The following is an 18,572-nucleotide window of genomic DNA, read 5'->3' as shown; positions in this document are numbered from 1 at the left end:
TTGTCATTTCTCATCGCCACCCTTACGGCACAAAATTTTCTTATTGAACATATTTTTTAGAGTAATAAATGGCTGACCCGTTCGCAACTTCTCCTCCCGAGAGCGTCAAGGGCGCTGCAAGTGAACAAGAATTAGCTTCCGTAATGGAACTGCTAGGAGCTGAACCAGAAAGTACAGAAAGCGCTATGGCACTCATTCAAGGCCCTGACATTCCTGCTTTGCGTGAACAGCTTGCAATCCTTGTTTCAACAGGAAAAGCCAAAGAAGCAATCGGTGTGCAACTGACACACGAGCAGGTGAAGCGCTTGACAGATAAAGAAGTTGAAAAGTACTTAAAGAGATATGAGGCATACGTTGGATCCAAAACAACCGACAGCTTGATTGACAGCTTTATTTTTCTTGTTACTAAAGTCGTTGGTATGGCCGTAAATATCAAGGACGTCAATGATTATCAGAAGGAACTCAAAAACGACTACATCATCAGCAAAGAGCTGTCCACTTTGGCAGGCGGTCTGGCTTTGAAATGCGGCCGCTTTCTTGCCGTTGCAAATGCTGCGCTCATCACAACAAAGCACATTGATTTAAACGAAGCTACAAAGTCGCACACTTCGCTGTGCGAAACCAAAGGTGCTTCCAAAGATGCGGACACAAACACTACTGAAGATTTTTCTGAGCAATGCTAAGAAAATGCTAAGTAATTACTGAACAATGCTTAGCAATTGCTTAGCAAAAAATCTTGCTGAGCAATTTTCTATTTAAATATTATTTTTTTTTATTATAAATGGCCGAGCTCGAACCAACTCCGATCGCTCAAGAAGAACAGAAACAAGTTACTTCAACAACTCCAGCAACAAAGCCTGCCAAAAATCCAAAGCGAGTTGCTGCTGGCAAGCTTGCAGCTGAAAAAACAAAACAGGCTCGTGAAGCACAGAAAAAAGCTGCTGTCGAGGCTGCTGCAATAATTGCAAAAGAAAAGGAAAAGAAATCTGCTGCTGCAAAGCGAAATGCAACACCACCGGACGTAACGGAACCAGCTCCGCCCGAGGCTCAGCCGCAATCAAGCGGTCTCACCACAAATCAATGGATATCTTTGCTTGGTATCGGCGGTGCAATCGTTACAACTTATGTGAAACGCGAAGACATAAAAGGCTTTATAAACGAAAAAAGAAGTCCAACATTTAAAGCTCCGCCAACTCTTATAACTGATGACACACCAGGGGTCCCAGAGGAACCCCGCGCTTTGCGCGTTACAGCAGAAAGTATTGGAAGGGTTGCAACGCGTTCTTCAGACACGCCTTCGACAATCCAAAATGCCATTAGACCTCGCAAACAAAGAGGAATCCGTCCGATGGATTAAAAAATTTCTTTTGAACATTTATTTTTCATTTATTATACCGACAATGTCCCTTGGTTTTATTCTTGACAACCTTGTTAAAGGTGCAGCTATGGCTGGTATTGCATTACTTTGGTTTGAATTTTCCAAAACTTGCGTTAAAACCGCTATTCGGGTGCAAAAGGATGAGGATACAATTTTTAAAAGAGGTATAAAAAAAACAAAAGAAGTTGAATCTGGTGAAGAAGTTGCAAACTTTGCTTCGCAAAACGGTGAAGAATAAACAAAAAAATTTTTCAATTGAATATTTTTTATTATTTTATACTGAACCGCCATGTCCGACAACAAACTCGTGAAAACGCTCATGGATGCCGCCACCATTACAGGTCTCGCCGCCGGAATCGGCTGGGCTGCCAAAAAAGTTGTAAAAGAAAACTTCACATCCGACCCAAGCAGCAGTTTTATGAACTATGTAAAGTTCACAGCCGTCATGGCTGGCAGCGTTGCACTTAAACAGTATCTCGAGGACCAGAAAATTCTCCCAACCAATTAAAAAAAAATTAGAATAGTATAATAACAAAATGGCAAGCGTCGCGATTATGGCTGGCGGAGCTATCTTGAACGCTGCTGCTTTCATTGGCGGCAACTACCTTGCTCGAGCTTTGGGTGGCGGAGATGACGCCGCTTTAAAAGAAAAAGAAAGACACGACAAAGCTCTCGAGGCTTACCAGGCAGCTTACGCGAAATACTCTCGCGACCGCACGAAGCTTCTCGACTGGATCGAAACCAACAATGAGATCAAACAGCAAGCGAAACAAAACTTTACGAACACAGACTACGCTTTCAAACTCTACAACCAGGCACATCCTGACAAACAAATGATTCCTCCGAAAGAACCCAAGTTCTCTGATTTCTATCAGCCAAGTGAGCAGCAGAAACAAGGTGAACTTATGTTCGTTGGCGCTGGCGCGCTTGCACTTGGGTACGCTGCCTTTCGGTTTCTTTAAACTTTTCTTTTTTTCTTGTATACACATGGATGCAAAGATTTTTGCGGAGCAAAACTTTTCGAAGAAAATCTCGAAAGTCTACTATAGCCCCCAGGGCTACTGGAAGGGAATTGCAGCGATAAAAAAATTAGCCGAGGCGGCCAAGGTTTCCGAAGATGCTGCTAAAAAGTGGCTCGTTAAGCAGGCCCTTTGGCAGATCTACCTTCCGGCACCACGATACGTTCCTCGCCCAAAATTCGATGTTTCTTCTCCTAACGCGGTCCACCAGGCGGACCTTCTTTTTCTGCCACACGACAAACTGCCGCGAGGGCGAAAAGTTTACAAATACGCTCTGACTGTTGTTGACGTTGCCAGCCGATTCAAAGAGGCCGAGCCTTTGACCTCCAAAGATTCAACTGAGGTTGCAAAAGGTTTTCAGACAATTTACAGGCGAAGTGCACTAAAATGGCCACAGATGCTGCAAGTTGACCCTGGTCGCGAATTCATGGGAGCTGTTACCAAAGAAATGGAAAATCACAAAACCTATATTAGACGCGGGCGTGTTAACATTCACAGAGATCAAGCTATTGTTGAACGTTTTAATCAAACACTGGCAGGGCGCCTGTTTGGTTATCAGTACGGTGTCGAGATGAACCTGCCATCTGGCCAGCGGTCGACAGCGTGGGTAAAAAGGCTACCCGAAGTTGTTGCCGCTCTGAACAACGAAGTAACCAGTCTTACTGGTAAGAAACCTGCTGCTGCAATCAAAGAAAAGGCTGTTTCGTCAAAACCGTCCTCAAAATATACAAGACCTGTTGGCAAGAAAGAAAAAAAACTCCCCTCTCTCGTTAATGTGCGCTTCCTCTACCAACCTGGCGAGCTGGAAGGCGGCGTAAAAAGGGCTACAGATCCGATTTGGTCATTAAAAGTCTACAGCATTGAAAGGTCTGTTACTAAACCTAATCAGCCAGTGCTTTATTACTTGCACGATGGTCCAAAGCGCGGCTTCGTGCGTGAAGAATTGCTTGTTATTCCTCCAAATACACAGTTACCACCAAGCACTTAGTGCTTGAGCCCCTTGGGCTCAGAAAAGCTCTAAAAGTTATGTTTATGTAGGCTTTGTTTCGCAAAACTTATACCCGTAAGCATTTGTATGTATCCCATCATCCGCTATCCATCGCTTTGAGTCAAAAGGCGACAGCGATTTTTTGTTTACCACTATTGAATACATCTCGTGGGCATAGCTTCTTAGCATGTGCATTTCGTGAAAGCTTTCCTTGTTTTGAAAAAGTGTATCTTTGAAGTTTTCATGATCTATCTTATTCTTTGTCACACACTCTTTTACCCCCTTTGCTTTTTTTATATTTTTTTTGTCTTCTGTCATTATTGAATACATTTTTGGCCTCAAACAAACACACTCTGAAATTAGTTTTCCTGCGCATTCGTCTTTCATTTTTCCCAACACCTTTTTGTTTTTTGTTGAAAACAGCGAATGATCTTTCGGGTAGTCGCTTGTGTCGTACTTGTCAATGTTTTCTGCCATGTCCGCGTAAACGTCTTCTGTTTCTATCTCAAGCAAAAGGCTGTCTGTGTCTGTATACAAAAGCTCGCAACGCTCCCCGTACTCTTTTTTCAGGTGGTTGTAATAAAAATCGTACATACATAACTTGCTTACGTCAAGGATGGTCATGCCTGTGTAGACCGGTTTATTAAGAAAAAGCTTACTTTTTCGCATGTCTATTCCAACCAGATCGTTTGAAAACATTACATGTCTTGAATACAATGGGCTTGCAACTAATTTTCTTATTTTCTTTGTTTCGTCGCTGCGCACTATTCTTATGTCTACACGGTTTCTCAGGTTTTCCATTGTTTTTCCAAAAACTGAGTTATTCATCAGCTTGTAAAAGTTCTTTTCAAAGTCGCTTTTCGCTTCTTTTCGGAATTCTGTGTTCATCCGGATGTACGGCTCCATCCACGCCTCTTGTTCAAACTCTAAGACCCTGTGCACTTTTTTGAGTTTCATTCCCTGTTTTAGATAAAACTGCAAGTTTCGGTAATGCACGACGTAATTGGTTTTGTCTTCAAGAGTTAAAACAAGCTTTTCGGTGTCTGGCGGGTGCAAATCAAGATTTTTTATTGTTTTGTTTTGGTAAGGCGAAAACATTTCTTTGTTTATTTTCTTTTTCTCTGGTGCTAATGGATAGCTGTTGTGGGCGTCATGCAGCTCTTTCGGGTATTCCAAGTCCACCTCTAAAATCCATCCAGCTTTTGCATACTCTTTTTTTGTCGTTATTTCTTTTTCTGTTGGCATAACCTTTTTCCATCTGAAACCACTTTTTGGGAGCGGCTTGCTCATTGCCCACCCGTAAAGGTTATTCGCATCGAGGTACGTTATGTATATTTTTGGCTGGCTCGGGTCAAATCCCTCAACATAAGGGTTGTTCGCCTTTGCATATCTCTTGCTTACCATCGAAATTCCGCCTCTTATTCCCCTTTCGACAAAAAGATGCATTTCATAGTCTGTAAGTAACTCAAGCTCCACCCCTGTCTTTTTCAAGAGTGCGTCCCAAGAAAGGCCTGGCGTCGTGTAATAATTCGCGGGATCCAACCCGTACTTCTCAAGACCGAGTTTTCGGAAGCTTTCAAAGACGTCGGCTAACAGGGTCACGTCTGTCTTAACGTACAAATCGTGGTAGTCGCCCAGGGTCTGGCAGCCAAAGGTTTTCCACACTTTTTGCGCATGTTCATACTCTTTATCTGTTATGTGCTCGTCGTTAAGTTTGCTGTAAAACTTTTCTTTTTCTGGCAAACTTGTTTCTTTAAATCTTCCCCATGAGTCCATGTATTCGTAAGGATAGATTCCCTTTTTGCAAAGAAGTTCAAAACATTCTTCGCTTTCTTCAAATTCTAAGTTATCCTTTGTTATATTTAATGACTCCTTTGGTATCTCTTCTACAAGTTTTTCAAGCTTCCCAGGTAAAAAGTTCAAGCTGTCAATAAACCTTAAACCCCCCAGTGAAAATGTGATGTATTTTTCCATGTTGTTTGCGACACATTTTACCTCTTTCTGTGCCTCTTTTGAAATCTTTGACATTGCCTGCATTAAATGGTGTTCATCATAACCCCTCAGGTTGTGAAATGCAACTGGTATTTGAACCTTTTTCGGATCTATTCGCATCATAAAGTTACAAATGTTGTGTGCGGCTCCTCGAAACTTGCCTGTTATGTGGCAATGGTCTTTTACCACATCCTTGTAGTTCGGCTGGATAAGCGGCTTGTGGCACGCTAAGCAGTTTTTTTGGTTTTTCGCTGCTAATTTGTGTGTTTCTTTTTCAAGCTTTTTTAGCTTATAGTGGGTTTCGGTATCCAGGTTTTTTTCCTCTTTTTCCTTTCTGTAATAACATTTTTTGTGCATCTGCCCAAAGTAATTAAGCTCCTTTTTGTTTCCAATCCAAACTGGCAAAGAGTCCAAAAAGTTTTGTTTCATTAGCGTTTCTTCGCAAATGTGGCAATTGGTTGCATTTTTGAAGTTTACCCAGTCTTTTGCCGTCATCACAAGAGGTTTTGGCTTTGACAATTCATATCTTATTTTTCTTTCTTCACTTAAAAGACAGTTCAAAAATACTTCAACGGCGTTTTGTCCTCTGTACACAAATGTTTTTTCGTGTTCACCATCACTCCTTACAACTGTGTAAGCAAATCCGCATGCCTCGTGCTGTTCTGTTTTGTCTGTGTAACTCGGCTTCATGTCTTTCACTTCTTCACCAAGGTCTTTTCTTTTCTGGCGCTCCTCGGCCGTTTCGCGTTTACATCCTTGCATCTTTCTTAACAATGCCTCAAAGTCGGCGTAAATTACAAAAGGCGCTTTCATTTGTTTGTGGTAGTTTTTAAAAGAAATAGTGTTTTTCCCCTCTTCCGGCATTTCGATTCTTGTTGGCCTGCCGTTAACTCCATTGCAATATTTTTCGTGCTTTTCGAGCAAGTCTGCTCTTGTAAAACCGGTCAAGCACATCATGCAAAAGTGTTTTTTGTTGTGTGATTTAGTCTGATCGTAAAGCAGAGCGCATACTCTTTTTACAAAACAGTAGTGCTGAATTAATCCTGACTCAATTAACATAAGGTTTATACGGGAAATGCTATTTTCTTTTTTGCTTGTTCTGAGAGGTATCACACAGTCGTCTTCCCATCCAAACACATTTATTGCAAGGTTGTTGTTTTGCGCCTCAAGCCTGTCAATCTGCTTTAGAGGCGTTGGAAAATCGATTCCATTGTAGTTTATTCCGTCGTCAACTGGGTATCTGCTTGTTCTTTGCGGATTTTTCCCATCTCTTGGCGGAAATAATGCAGCTCTCAAAGCCCATTTCAAACATTCGTTATCCCTGTTTTGCACGTTAATAACTGCTTTTTTGTTTGCCAATTTTGGTGGTAAAGGCAGATAACTCCCCCCTCTCAATGGCTGATAACGCGCGACATTGATATACGCCATTTCTATTCTTTCAATTTTCCACCCCGAGCCCTTCTCTGACCAAGCCTCAATTTCTCCCTTTGCTTTTTCGATAAATCTGACAAACTCTTTTTCGATTTCTTCTTTGGTGTTTTTTGAAAACACGTGCGGTTCTCTTTCACTGAAATAGTGGTTCATGTGTTGCGTAACTCCGTCTCTTTGTATCGAAAATTTAACTTCAAGTCCAAAGCTTGCTTTTAAGCTTCGTAAGTCATCAATTTCGCTTTCCAAAAGATCATAAAACTTTTTTTTGTGTTTTTTTGCAAAAATTAAAAGATCTTTGTTGTTTGTGTCAGTTTCGGGTATGTCCATTTTCCATACTCTAAGCCATTCGTTAAAATCGGTGTGGGCGAGTGAAAAAGACAAATTTCTTTGGGGGTTTCTTTGAAATTCACGGAGGTTTTCCTCCATCTTAGCTTGCAAAACTTCTGACGAATATCTTGCGGCAGCCATCTGTTGCATATACTAAAGAAAAATATTTGTTCAATTGAAAAATAAATCTAGCACACAGGTGGCGCTCTCTGTTGCTGCGGGCCGTTAGAGGTGCCGCCAACGCCTTTTTTGCAACTCGTTTCGCGAGAGGGGTAAGAAAGGCGTCTTGCGTTCCGCACACACATGTAAATTAGGAGTTGTGGACACAAACCGTGACAAGGAGCGAGGCGAGCCAGGGCGAGCCGAGCGAGTTGTCACGGTTTGTGCCACAACTCCTAATTTACATGTGTGTGAGGCCCGCACTGACTTTGGACACTTATAACTTTTTCAAGATTCAACCAAACGCTGCCAAACTTTGCGCGTTTATCTAAAATTTATCTCGCAATAATTTGGTAGGATTAGTTATTGTGCCAGTAACTTGAATTCACCATGGCAACGTCATTTTGACAGGCTTGTTTACCCAAATTTGAATTTTTCGTGTTTCTATTTAATAATGAAAATCTGGAATGTTTTCAAGATTGCATTATTACTTAATGACATAATGGTCTCAATTTATAAAAACATATTTCGCACAATACAAATAAACGATTGAACTAGACGTCTAGAAAATATAAATTTGTAACATTTAGCAAAGTGCAGCCTTTTCGCAATACTTAATAAAGGCGGGGTTTTTACCTGAAGACCAATTTTTCCAACGCTTTAGGTGGCTGACGCATTTCAGTATTTTCCAGCCCTTACACTTTAATGGAACAGTATACAACTCCTAATCAGGTAACTACTATTGTCAAGAAAATGATCACAACTTATTGACCAATGATTAGGTATTTGTTTCATACCATTACTGTAATAGCAACTGGTGAAGAATGGTAGTACTGACCCAAAGTATAAGGGCTGGAAAACACTGAAAACCATTTCAGCCGCGTTTTAAGGAATCCAAAAAAGCTTTACTTATCCCATATATATTTGTTTTGCAGTATTTTGTTAATTTTTGGACGATTTTGGGGGATGTCTGGGAGGCGATAGTTTTTCTCAAAGGATTAGTAAAATTTAGACAAATAAGAAATATTGGAGATTTAATGTGATTTTAAAATTTGAATTTGAAGTTAAAAATTGGTGGACGGACACCAAACAGTCTCCTGACAACCCGGAGTGCTCTTGCGAGGGGGTCAACTGTTTGGAGGTGTTTCCATTCTTTTCTTCAATCCCTTCTTTAAATCTCTTAAACTTCCATTCAAATTCAGGTAGAACCCCACCTTTAGTTTTGTTCTTGTGAGAAAACAACAGAAGTCAAAGGTTGCGTGATATAACCAAGCATGGATTTTAATTCTCCCTCCCTTTCCATCTCCTTAGCCTTTCACCCCCACCTGTCCCTCCCTTTCTACTCTCATTCAATTTAATGTTTGTTTACATTTCCTAACCAATTCAGTATCGTACTAATCTGTGCCAAGCAATCAGATAATAACAGAAATTTGCCTTAATTTTGATCTCCCATACCAAGACCTTAGAGTATAAACCGCTAATAAAACAAAACACACTTGATAATAATTCTCTGAGGTTATACACCTTGCAGTATTAACGTACTAACGAACTTGATAACAAACCCCATGTCGTACTAAGGATTTTTATTGATCAACATAGAAAATAAGTTCACAATGGTTTGTTCCCAAAACGTTTTTTACTGTACAGAGGGTCTGTATATTGCCCTGTAACTTGTATACCGTATTGAAAAATTCAGAACGGACCGACTTCTGCCCGCTACCATGATATCATGTTGAAACATTAGCTCGTTCGAAACCGTAGCAAAATCGTTAGAGACAGACAAGATACAGCCGTTTACTGGCAGTCTTTGAAAATCCTGAATTTCGTGAAAATGAGCCAAAATAAAGTTTTAAAATTTCCTTTATCAATATGGTTCTTATCTTTTTATCCAATTCTATGAACTGCTTTTATGCAGTACTGTCCACAAAGATTTCAATTTCCTCAAAGTTTCGGGACAAATGGATACAAAATATTTCGTGCAGAATGTAATTTGATTAAGCGAATGTTTTCACGTCTATAAATACTTCAAGCAGTGAATGAAAAACCGTTTTGTTTTCATCGATGAGAAACACTTTCAAATAGTTAATGCATAAAAAATAACAATCAGATCAGAATAAAATAATTACTAATGTAAGGTCTCGCTATTATGTCTCGGCAGAGATACTTCTTTTTTGCAAGTTCAAATGTATGCAAATTTCGTGTGAAATGTAACTCGATTCCATTGTCTTGTTTACAAACTCTTTCTTAAGAAAGTTGTATTTTCGTGAATAAAACCCATTGGCCTGTTTTGTTTTCCATATCATATTTGTCTGTGATTTTTACAAAACATGTGGTCTTTTTTTTCGGAACTTTAAGTTGTAAAAAATTCCTATTTTGAACACAAATGTCACTTCCGGAATTTCTCATCTAAAATTCAATTGGTATTTAATTATAATTATTCGAAGTTTTCATTTTCAAGTCATCTTTTCATTCGATAGCTTTACTGATCTCGTAAAAAATTCCATTCAAGTTCACACCAATACTGTACATTGCCAATGTTTTGCTGACGTCTTGAGAAGTGTCTTACTAAAGTCACTAGGCAAATCTAAAATATATCCAAAACACGTTGTGCAAACATTCTACTCTTTGTGACAGGCGACTTTGACGCCCAACTGTGCGGAAATGAAAATCGACATACTTCTTGCTAAATATATAAAAAAAATAGTTTTAAAGTGGATTCCGCCTCAAAAAAATGTACCGCCAGATCACACTGCTATTTGTAGAAACCAGCAAAGCGTCTAGTTTCAAAGTTTCCCACAAAAACATTGCGTGACATGAATGACGTTACCCCTTTTATTTACAAAAATAGCTTCAACTTGTCAAAGCAACTACAGTTTCACAATGGTGATTATTAGTACTTTACCCCTTAAGCTTTTTTCTCTGTCCTCCCGCCGAAGTAAAGAAGAGAACCAGATTGCAGATTAGCCCAAAAGTCGACCCAGTGTTCCTACAACGATTTACTGTCAAAACTGAAATGAAACCGATTGGCCCAGGCTATCCCCGTCATTTTTAGCCGACAGGAGACTATCGTCTAGGACGACCAAAGGGTAAACTATAAATCGGCCACGCCTGATTAATTATATGGAATATACAAGGTCTTCCTGCTCCTAAACAAATATGGTGGACCCCCCTTTTTTTATTTCAAAATTTAAGTTTCCTTAAAGTAATAAACCAATAAGCGAAGTTTGGTTAAAAATCTATGTTCAGTTCTATTTCAGGGTAATGACCTTAATCTTGAATTGCTTTATGCAACCGGGTCCAGAACCGTAGATATATCAAGGAAGTGACCCCAACTTAAGGTTTACTTTCTTTGGAAATCTTCTTTTAAAGGTTTCATAAAGACGCTCCTTTGAAGGAGTCAAGCAGCAGCCTGCGTCTATCCAGTTTATCCACAGATGACGCTGGCTCATACAGATGTCGTGCAACAAATGACTTTGGATCAATGTACTCCAGTGAAGCAAATGTTAAAGTGATTCCTGGTAAGATGTTAAATGCTGTAATGACCAAACAATTGCTTTCGGTTTTCTTTGTCCCTAAGAAAGAGGGTACGATTTCGCCTACGATTATCGCATGCGATAAATCAATCGACCACATCCTTAAGACAGACGCACGCGAGTGTAAATCGTCCTTAGTCATGTCGTTGACCTGCCGTAATCTCCTCAGGTAAACGAGTGTTTTTACTTTTTCAATGTTCCGCATCTGAACCAAAGTGTTTTGACAAATGGCGCCAAAAGTTCGCATATCGCTATTTTTAAACACGTAGAACTTTTTAAGTAAAGCTCCAAAAAACTTAGTAAATCGTCAAGATACCGGTAATGAATCAACCTCTAAACTGTTAAAATTAAAACCTTATCTTTTAAGAACTTTTCTTGTTTTTTGCATATTTCTGTCGTTAGACCGCGGTCGAGCCGTAAGCTTGTCGCATGCGAGAAAGTCGTACCATGCAAATCAGCCCGAAGAAGTCATTAACAACGTCTACAAGGCTCAGAGCTTCTGTTTAATCATTGTGCATGCAACATCACGCTTAGCACATATACGTCTTTACCCGCTTGAAAGCTGATAGCAGCGCTGGTTGCTGGGTTGACGATTAGCAGGGGCAGTATCATGAGCATCACTTCGAAAAGTCAAAAGAAATATTTACATTAATGGAAACCTAAAGATAATGGACTAGCTTTGTTAAGGTCGGCACACACTAGGGGACTAGGGGACTAGTCGCAGAGACTTGCTTCGGGGACCAGTCCCCTGGTGTGTACTCGTATTTTGCATAGAAATTCTAGTCGCAGGGACCACATTTTTGGTCCCTGCGACTAGTCCCACGAATTAAGCTGGTTTGATTTCTGGGAATAGTCGCAGGGACTAATAGTCCCACAAATCGGTCAATTTTTTTCCACTACACACCAAGAGATAAGTCCCTGCGACTAGTCCCCTAGTGTGTGCCTAGCTTTAAAAGTGACTATAACTATCCACTAAAGTAACAAAAGAAGTATTATCATGAGTTTTACAGGTATGAGATTTCGATCAAAAATTGAAAACGTCTGGCAGACGTTTTCAAACTCTGCCAATGTGTCTTTATGATAAATCGTTATAAAAATAATACTTACACTTTGCTTTCCTTTGAATGATTCACTAAATATCTAGATCTTCACCTTGGTGTTCTAGGCGCATCTTGTGAATGAACGAAGCTATTCAGTCATTATTTTAGCGGCTCTGTTATGGCTACAAATACATCAAAATCCCCATGATACGGCTTTTTGGCACAGGAACAAAAATACAATTTCAGTCATAACTCAAGTGCAAATTGAAAACTGAAAACAACAATGTGTATAAAAATCTTAATGTGAGACAGAACAGTACTTTGAAACTGTTACTTCTAGTGACTGCTTCTATTGCTGTCCGCTTAAATAGCAAAATTTCACTTTGGGTGCTAAATTAAATTCACTGAGTCGGAAAATTTCCTCCCCTGCAACGGACCTGTTCGCATACTGCAGAAAAGATATAGACACTAACAAATATTTAACTCGTAAGTCTTTGAAATGATTTAAAAAAAACGTATTTACGACTTAACATTTCAGGCAGTGGCGACGATTCATGCGACCCGACCCCCAAGAAAAAGGTTCAAACTCTGCCTCCTGGATGTACGGAAGACAGCAGCGGAAGCAACAGCGTCAATGTTGGTACTTGTTCCTATGAATCATGCATTAAGCGAGGAGAGGGGGGAGGCTGCGGAGGCCAGGGATCCACTCGAAAGTGTTGCAGCCCTGCCGCTATGTCTGACAGCGCCGTGAGTTGTGGTAACGGTATTAAGTTCACTATTCAGAAAGTCACCAAATGCGCGTGCGCAGATTGTGCTGTTCCGAAAATAGTTGTTCGTGGAAAAGCAGTCGATCCTGTTGGAAATCCGGTGAAAAAAGGCGAGATAACTGTGGGAGATGGCGGGGGCAAGTACTCAACAGACCTGAGTGGAAATTTCAAGATTCCTGTCAAATCCGGCACCACGAGACTGGTGCTGACCATAAGAGACAAGCTCCAAGGGCTGTTGATGGACACGACAAAAGCATTTACAATTCACGAGGGTCAAGTGTCATTCTACACCATCGTGCTACAAAAGAAGCCGCCTGTAAAGAAATTCAAAGCCAATGAGAAGCAGAAAATCCCTCTTGGTGGATCCGATGGAAAACCCAGTTTTGTCGACATAGACATTCCTGCAAATAGCTTCGTTACTGCTGACGGTTCAATCTACAATGGCGAAATCACAGCAAACGTCGGTGTGGTTGACCCTAGAACAGAGGCGGGCATAGCGGCAGCCCCGGGTGATTTTTCAGCGATAGACGAAAATGGAGAGGAGGTGATGCTTGGCAATGCGGGAATATTGAGGCAGGTTTACACTGACGATAACGGCCGTCAGCTTGGTCTCGCCAAGAACATCACCGTCCGAATTGACGCGGAGCAGTTGGATATACCCCCTGGCGTCACAGTTGCCCAGTGGTACCTTAGCCAGACAACAGGCCGCTGGGTCAAGTTCGGAGAACTGCGTCTTGAAGAAAGAGCTGAAGTCTCGGGGCAGAAGAGGCAAGCAAGGAAGTTCTTTGTGGGCGAAATTACGCCAGATGTTCCGAAGGACAACATTAACTGGGATTACGTCGCTACTGCCAGCCGTGTCCGAATCAGAGCTCCCCCAGGTACAGTGGTGACTCGCATTGGGCTGAGCGACAATGGCCAACAGTATACTTCTTACCGTCAAGAAACCGTTCCCGCCAGTGGAGTCCTGTGCATGCTAACTTTACGAAACAAGCAAGCAATCCTGCAGGCAGAACTAAATGGGGCGCCTCTAATTCCACAGCGGCCCGTCAACTTTCCTGCAGCAGTGAACCCTCAGATTATCGAACGAACTCCCGCCGGTACACTTGCCAAGATCCAGTCGTTTCAGTTCACTTCTACAAAAGCCGATGACAGTGGCCCAGTGTACCTGAAAGGCGAGGAAGGCAGATGTGCACAGGACCAAGCTGGCGACAAGGCGTTTGAATTTGAAAGCGCCGGTGGTGGCCAACTGTTCCATTGGGAAAGTCCTCGCATTGATGTCCCTACCGATCCCCGCTTCTGGGATGTGAGGGCAGATGAGATTTGTTTCGTCAAAGCGCTCGTTACCGGATCAAGACCCGGCTCAGTCATCTATGTTAAAAGCACCGGTAAAGCCCGTGGTCAGCCTGTCGTGGATTACGGTTACACTGCGGAGAAGGCTGCAATGGTTGGCTCTTCAGGTGTAGTGTGCTTGGAGTACCGATGCAATGAAGGCCCACAAGCGGCGTACCAGACCCACCTACAGGTCCTTACACTGACAGGAACATGCACAATCCAGAGCCTCAATAGTGTTTTGGATGGGCGACAAGGGCAATGTCCTGTATCACCAGACGGTTCCTCTAGTCGCGAGCGCAACTTCTGTGTGCCAAAGGACTTGGTGGGAGGAGACGCAGGGCTGTACACAGGTGATTCAGCTGTAGCCAGGAACAGGTGTATCACTGGAAACAACCAGTACAGTTCAGGACGACCGGTGGCCAGAACTACAAACCCTACTGTGACGCTTAACTGCAGGTTAGTGACCCGGGGAAGGGTTTTGGGGGAACTAAAAAAAATTATACTGGGAGCCTCCGCCACCAAGTCCAAACCCTTACCCTTCCATTTACCATTTTTGTCAGAAAAGGTAACCCTTTTGTTTCACAGCGGTCAAACGCAAAAATTGACGTCACTTCCGGTTTTCGGCGCCTCGAACTTTTCTAAGAATTTGACTCGAAAGTGTGCAAATTTTTGTATGAAATTGTTATAGAAATAGCACGAAAATTTCAAGCTGGAAAGCTCAGTGGGTAACAGTTACCAAACTTGCAATCCATAAGTGGCGTATAAACCTTAACTTTCCAGTGACGGCGTTAACTTTTGGCTTTAAAGCAAAAAAGGTTTGTATGGAGCTGTATGGCGGGAACTGCGCACGCGCGCGACGTTTGACCGCTGTGTGCCCTTTCGTATACCTTCGCAGGCGCGCGACGTCAAATAGCTCAACTTTTAATCTCTCTTGGAGCTCAGTTTGTGCAAAATGATGCTGCACAAACAGGCATTTCGAAAAACAAGCCAATACAAAATTAACAAGAAGTGGCAAGTATTTAAACAATGTCAAACTTCAGGTTGCGCTCTTTGACGTCACACATACATCGCCAGGCTGCTAAGTTACTCCAAGATGTCGGCGGCCGGTTCTCGATTTTCGGACTACCTTTAGAGAAGGATTTCTCATTAGGGTTTGAATACTCTTTGGAAGCTGAAATTCTTGTGATTAACATATCTTGGAATTACCTTTTCGTTGGCGTGGAGAAAAAAGTGCCATTTTGGAATGAACTTCTCCTTTACAACTAATCTTGGAGTTACCAAAACTACGATGCTAACCGATTATTGTTTCTGTTTTCGTTTCAGCTAAGGCGGCGATGGAATCGGGAGAACCACCAGAACGGAACCATAACAAAAATCTGCCAGCTTTACAGTAGTCGACATACTAAGGAGCAGGGGCTTTGTTGACAAATTTTGGGGAATAAAAATAAGGATTAAACATGACAATTTGAGAATTTAACGAAATGTTTATTCTGTAAACTGGCTAATAATAAAGGAGGGCATTAAAAGGTTTCACTGATTTTATTTATTTATAACCACTTTTTCTATCTACCCTGCGAATACAGTCGCCTCTCCGCGCTACGGGCGCTTGCCGCGTTCAGAGGGGAGAGACAACGCCAAACCGGCCGGGAGCGATGAGAGGCGGCTGTAGTATTCGCAGGCTTTTCCCTATCCTTCTGGCTCCTTTTCGGGGCTTTGCCGATTGGAGGGCCCAGCAACGCAGGCTTTCAGCACAATTAACAGCCTAAAATAGGCTCAGAGCGGGACGGTGACATGTTTAGCGCTTTCGATTCTAGATCGAGGTGTCTGAGTTCGAGCCCAAGCCGTAATTCATGTATTGTGTTGTGTTTTGGGGCAGGACGCTATGCCCTTGCACTACGTTATTACACTCAGGAATATCAATGAGTATCGGCAATTTGATTGACAAACATCGAAACTTTTCATTCTGAGAAGAAACAAACAAACAAAAAAAGCACATTAAAAGTAAATCCGAGTAAGACTTAAGGCCCGTTTACACAGGCGATTTTTGTCGCGCAACTCAACGCAATTTTTGTCGCGCCGAAGTTGCAGCAAGTCGCCGCGATATCGCGGCGATTTCATGCAACTTAGCCGCGATATCGCGGCGATAAAATCGCCATGACATCGCCGCGAGTTTGCACGCGTGAAAACTAGCGGCGATAAAATCGCCGCGAGTCGCAGGAGTTTCGAACCTGTTCGAAACTTGATGCAACTTCGGCCCGACAAAAGTTGCATTGAGTTGCGCGACAAAAATCGATTAATCATTATGACACCATCTTCCCCTAGCACCGATCCGGATAGCTTACATGAAATCATCCCCCCCCCCCCCTCCCCAAACCCCACCTTGAAATTAGAAGAACCATCTTGCAGTTACCACACAATGAATGTTCGATTCACTTTTTTTAAAAATCAAATTCTTTACTTGTTTGTTTGACAGTTTATGACTGCAATATTCTCCGATTTTGAACTCAGCGCAATCGCAGTGCCCTGGGCTGTTGATTCTCGACTAACTGTCGCGCGCGCAAGTCAGTGTGCGAACAAAAAATTGTCAACCAAGAGATATTGTGATTTGTCTCGATGTACTTACAAACTCTCCTAAGTAGCGCCAAAAGAAATGCGTGCCGATCAGTAGGGAGAATTAGGAGTTCCGTTTTCTTCAGCTACTATATGGAAGCATCTCCAGGGTGTCACAACACGAAGTGATTTTGTTCTTTTTGATTTTGTTCTTGTTCTTTATAGTTGTTCTTTATATATGACATGGAAAAGTTTAATCAGTCAATTCAAGAAGCCCCCTGGGACGCTGTATTTGTTTTTGAGGATATTGATGATGTAGTTCACGCATGGGAGCAAACGTTCAACACCGTACTTGAATCGCATTGTCCCTGGCGCGAAAAACAAGTCAAACGTGAAACACAGTCTCCCTGGATGTCCAAGTCAGTCCTTAAACAGCTACACTCAAGGGATCATTTACTGAAGGTGGCGCGGCGCACGAACAGTCCAGATGATTGGGCAAATTATCGTTTAGCCAGGAACAAAGCAGTTTTCTCTTTACGGGAAGCCAAGCGTGAGTTCTATTCAAAGTCTCTTGAGGAAAACAGGAACAATGCGAGCGCGATCTGGAAGTGCATTAAAACGCTGACGGGCGCTAGCAAAAACAACTGCGGGATAACAAAGCTCGAAATCGGCGAACGTGTTGTTGAAGATTCCAAGGACATCTCGGAACAGTTTAATACGTATTTCTCAACGATTGCCGATAAACTGAGGAGTACTATGGCTCAGGCACCTTTTAGTCTTTCGAAACTGTTGAGCTTTGTGAAATCACGGAAAGACCCGGATGTTGTATTCTCGGCTCCTCAAATAACTAGTACACAGGTTGCTCGCATAATAATGAAGATAAACCCAAACAAGGCTTCTGGAGTTGACAAGATTAGTGCTCGTGTATTGCGAATTCCTGCTATTGCACCGAGTATAGCCAAGTTGACTAATTTATCACTGTCTAGCGGAACGTTCCCCCAAAGATGGAAGCTAGCTAAGGTCACTCCGCTATTCAAGAAGGGTGATCGAACTGATCCAAGCAACTTCCGTCCTATCTCGATTCTCCCAGTCTTGTCCAAGGTCATTGAGCGGCACATGCACGATTCTTTGTATACTTATCTGAATGACAACAACCTTCTCTACTCCAGGCAATCTGGCTTCCGGAAACATCATAGTACTGAAATAGCTCTGATCAAGATAGTGGATGAACTACTATTCAATCTCGACAATGATAAGGTGTCGGGTATGGTACTTGTGGACTATACCAAGGCATTTGACATGGTGGACCATGAACTGCTACTACGGAAGTTAGAGGTGTATGGGGTTATTAACAAAGAGCTAGCGTGGTGCCATTCATATCTCTCAAATAGGCAACAGGTGGTACAAGTGGGCGGTGAAGTTTCTTCGGAAATGCATATGGCTTACGGGGTTCCACAAGGATCTATACTAGGACCGCTATTCTTCCTATTGTTCATAAACGATTTGCCACTACACGTTTCAACTCAAGTAGACCTATATGCTGATGACACCACTGTCTGTGCCGCAGCTGACGTCGCCAATCTGCATCTTCTCAATGACTCTCTCAATATGTCGGTAGGGGAGATTGAGTCCTGGGCGAACGCGAACAAGCTTTTGTTAAACGAGAAGAAGACGAAGGTCTTGATGATCACTGGCAATCGCCTTGCTCCTAAGACAGGTGTTGAACTGTGCGTTAAGGCGGGAAACGGCGCCACAGCATTAGATAATGTATCAAGTGCAACATTACTTGGACTTGACATAGATAGCAAACTTTCGTTTAACGAACATGTAGAAAAGACATGTAAAAAAGTGGCCTCCCGTATTGCAATTCTTAGAAAAATAAGATCGTTTTTGCCGTTAGCACAACGCAAACAATACTATAACGCCTTAATACAACCTATTATAAATTATGGTAGCATAGTATGGTCGGTGTGCAACAAAGAATGTCTAAACAGAATTCTTAAACTACAGAAGCGCGCAGCCAGAGTCATTCTCTTTGCAGAACCGCGTGCATCAT

The 18,572-nt window shown here is 42.1% G+C and overlaps 1 protein-coding gene across 1 annotated transcript in view; it reads left to right on the top strand.

The window, feature by feature from the left end:
* LOC144658936 (cartilage intermediate layer protein 1-like) overlaps window positions 1–15,494 on the top strand; it is a 36,858-nt gene extending 21,364 nt beyond the window's left edge. Inside the window, exons 10-12 of the mRNA XM_078519447.1 lie at window positions 10,664–10,812; window positions 12,406–14,422; window positions 15,290–15,494. Coding sequence (XP_078375573.1) covers window positions 10,664–10,812; window positions 12,406–14,422; window positions 15,290–15,293 — 2,170 coding nt within the window. The 3' untranslated portion in view covers window positions 15,294–15,494. The remainder of the gene's footprint in view (window positions 1–10,663; window positions 10,813–12,405; window positions 14,423–15,289) is intronic.
* Window positions 15,495–18,572: the final 3,078 nt, after the last annotated feature.

Source organism: Oculina patagonica, chromosome 6, assembly GCF_052425735.1.
Source record: "Oculina patagonica isolate OP01 chromosome 6, crgOcupat, whole genome shotgun sequence".
NCBI lineage: Eukaryota > Metazoa > Cnidaria > Anthozoa > Scleractinia > Oculinidae > Oculina > Oculina patagonica.
The sequence above is the reverse complement of the archived record's forward strand: the minus strand, read 5'-3'. Positions and strand labels throughout refer to the sequence as shown.